Genomic DNA, 2,973 nt, shown 5'->3' with positions numbered 1-2,973 from the left:
ACATATTCTATAGTAACATGCTGAGCTCCGGGAAGACCATGATTTCAACAGCCAGGTCTGTGCAGAGAGAATCTTCACTGTCTTGGGATATTGTAGGGCGCCATGAGACATGTGTGTTTACTGGTTACATACACAACAAGGTGCGTGTTAACCACAGTGAAGCCTCTGAGCACAGAGGTGAGGGAAAAAGTGCATTGAGGGAAGCCCTGAGGGGGGATGGGTGTCGTGGTGGAAGATGACAAAAATTTCTGCTTCCATTGGGACAGAGAATCAAGCACGTGCTCAACTTAAGGTACACAGCTGTTTGGGGTGATCTGTGGGAATGCTATTTAAAGCAGGAAAATGACCTTGGACTCTATCTCTAACTTACTAAAGTGGTGGCTTTCCTACCATGGAATATTAGCTTTGCAGTTTCCCTTTTTACAATTTAGAGAATATACTCCGGTCATATTTCCGACCGTGTTCATTTTAATCCCAAGAAAAACCACGTAGAACCCTGCCCTACCATGATCCCAGCATGCCAAATCAAGTGTCACAGGGAGCTGATCCCTTTAGTTTGAGGAGAGAAGACTTGGGGTAACAGAGAGGATATGTCCATCCTCTGCAGGAGTATAGGTGAGGATCTTCAGTGAAGACCTAGTTCACAGCAGAGGGATATTACATACTAGAAGGCCAACATTGATGTCATCCAGAAAAGCCCTAGGCAGGGGAGGTCAGAAATAGTCATCATATATTGTCTTTAGGAGTCTGATGACCTTAGTCAGGGGGTACAAGTTACCATCTTAGGAGGTGAAATCTCAGGCTCTGCTAAGAATCAAGATAGTGCATGGGGAGTGGGAGATCTGTAACTTCAGAATAGTGGGAACACAAAGCGTCATGCATTGCCCCTGGACAACAATTAGCGAGGCTGCCAGGCTGAGGAGCACATTCATTCTTCCCTCAGAGGTTTCGATAGGAGAAGGCTTATAGCTGATAGAGTGATACCACTTCAGCAGAAGGAATCTTAGATAAGGACTTGGAGTGGAATCTGAGAGTATCACCCACCCCAGAACACATGGGGGAAGACATCTAGACCTTGCAGTCAGCCTCGCTAATCCCAGGACAAGGAAAATGGGACTAAGTTGCACTTCACTTTCTCCTGTGATTTCTCAGGGAAGGTGCAGCCTTGATCTGAGAGGAGTGGCTTCAGAGCTTCAGAGGCAAGAGGGCATGTGTTCTAGAAGCTGAGGAACCAGATTCTGAACTGAAGGGACCATCCAATCCCAAGCCATGGCAACTGATGGTGTTTGCCCTACTGTGAGCCATTGAAAGCCTCGAGCTGAATGTTGTGGCTTTCAACATACAAAGCTTGTCCGAAAGCCTTTCAGTTTACTGTGAAGAACATTGACTAGAAAGATAGTAGACATGTGAGACCCTCGAGCATTGTCCCTTGAGAGAAGAATGGTAGAGGTCGCCTTTGCAAAGCTGCCACATTTTAGCTTACCACCTAAGTCCACGTTTCCTCTCTCTCCTTTAGGTTGTGGGCTGGCTTTCTCCTCTCTTCGCCCAAAGGCTCATCTGCTGCTACCTACAGAAGTCATCATGCCTGTTAAAAAAAAGAGCCCTCGCTTAAGTCTTGAGCAACCCCTCCCTGTGTCCACGGAAGGCCTGGACAAAACCGATCAAGTGTTACCTGAGCTTTTGGAGGAAGGCTCTTCTTCCTCCTCAGCGCCAACTCCCAGCATCGGAGACAAGGCCACAGAGAAGTCTTCTCTGAAGGAGACCGCCGCCGCGGAGACTTCTAATGTCCAGATGCCCAGTACTTCCCCGAGTCTTCAGAGTGAGAGTGATGTGTCCTCGTCCACTGAAGACGCCGATGAAGACAGCTCTGATGAAGACAGTGACGGCCTGACACAGCAAGATATTGAAAACCTGTCTGTATCACCTATCAGAGTGAAAGAGTCTTTATTGGCGAACTATCTGCTGCTCAAGTATCAAAGTAAAGAGCCAGTCACCCTAGAAGACATGCTGAATACTGTCATCAATGAGTACAAAGATAAATTCCCTGAGATCCTGCAGAAAGCCAGGGAATGCCTGCAGATGGTTTTTGGCCTTGAAGTGAAGGAAGTTGACACCATCAACCACTGTTACATCGTCTGCATGACACTAGGCCTCACCTATGACGGCTTGCTGAGGGAAGTAGAAGGCATGCCAAAGACTGGCATCCTGATTATTGTCTTGGGTGTGATCTTCCTCAACAACAACAGTGCCACGGAAAAACAAGTCTGGGAGGTGCTGAATACGATGGGCATCTATGCTGGGCAGAAGCACTTCATCTGTGGGAATCCAGAGGATTTCATCACCAGAGAGTTGGTTCAGCAAAAATACGTGGCATATCGACAGCTGCCTAACACTCACCCTCCACGTTACAAGTTTGCGTGGGGTCCAAGAGCCTATGCCGAAATCAACAAGCTGGAGCTCCTCCAGGTTTTGTTAAAAGCTTATGCCCATAGCCCAAGTTCTTTCCCTGTTTCGTTTGTAGTGGCTCTGCAAGTGGAGAAAGAGCGAGCCCAAGGTCTAGCTGCCGCCAGCTTTGACGATAGTGCTACCCCCCTGTCCTTGGAGAGTTCTGGTGCCACTTCTGGCAGCTGCTTCCAACCCCAGTGAGGTCCAGGGCAGATTCTTCACTTGCGGTTGGAAAACCTTTCTAAGTAGTGATGGGTGGAGCTGTAAAGAGAATAGTGTACTCATCTATATTTTCCTGTTGCATATGGGTGGCGTGGAGATTTAGCTTTTTGTGGGGTCAATATTCAAATGTTCCTTTTCATAGAGAGGATAGGTCACTATAGAAGCTAAGCGTTTGTGAGGTCTTTTTCACACATTTACTGCTGTTTACTATGTGTAAGGAAAAGAGCTTTACTATGAAACCATTGTGAAAGCACTTCTACTCTCCTCTGGGACACACAGAATAGCATTTAGATACAGGTTGTTTGT

General features: G+C 47.2%; 1 protein-coding gene across 1 annotated transcript; it reads left to right on the top strand.

Annotated features, from left to right (window-relative positions):
- Positions 1 to 1,581: 1,581 nt before the first annotated feature.
- On the top strand, positions 1,582 to 2,646 carry LOC142433757 (melanoma-associated antigen B16-like). Its single transcript, XM_075538461.1, has one exon. The coding sequence runs from the start codon at positions 1,582 to 1,584 to the stop codon at positions 2,644 to 2,646; it is 1,065 nt and encodes a 354-aa protein (XP_075394576.1).
- The last annotated feature ends 327 nt before the right edge of the window (positions 2,647 to 2,973 follow it).

The sequence above is a fragment of the Tenrec ecaudatus genome, chromosome X (assembly GCF_050624435.1).
Source record: "Tenrec ecaudatus isolate mTenEca1 chromosome X, mTenEca1.hap1, whole genome shotgun sequence".
NCBI lineage: Eukaryota > Metazoa > Chordata > Mammalia > Afrosoricida > Tenrecidae > Tenrec > Tenrec ecaudatus.
This window is presented reverse-complemented; position numbering and strand designations above follow the sequence as displayed.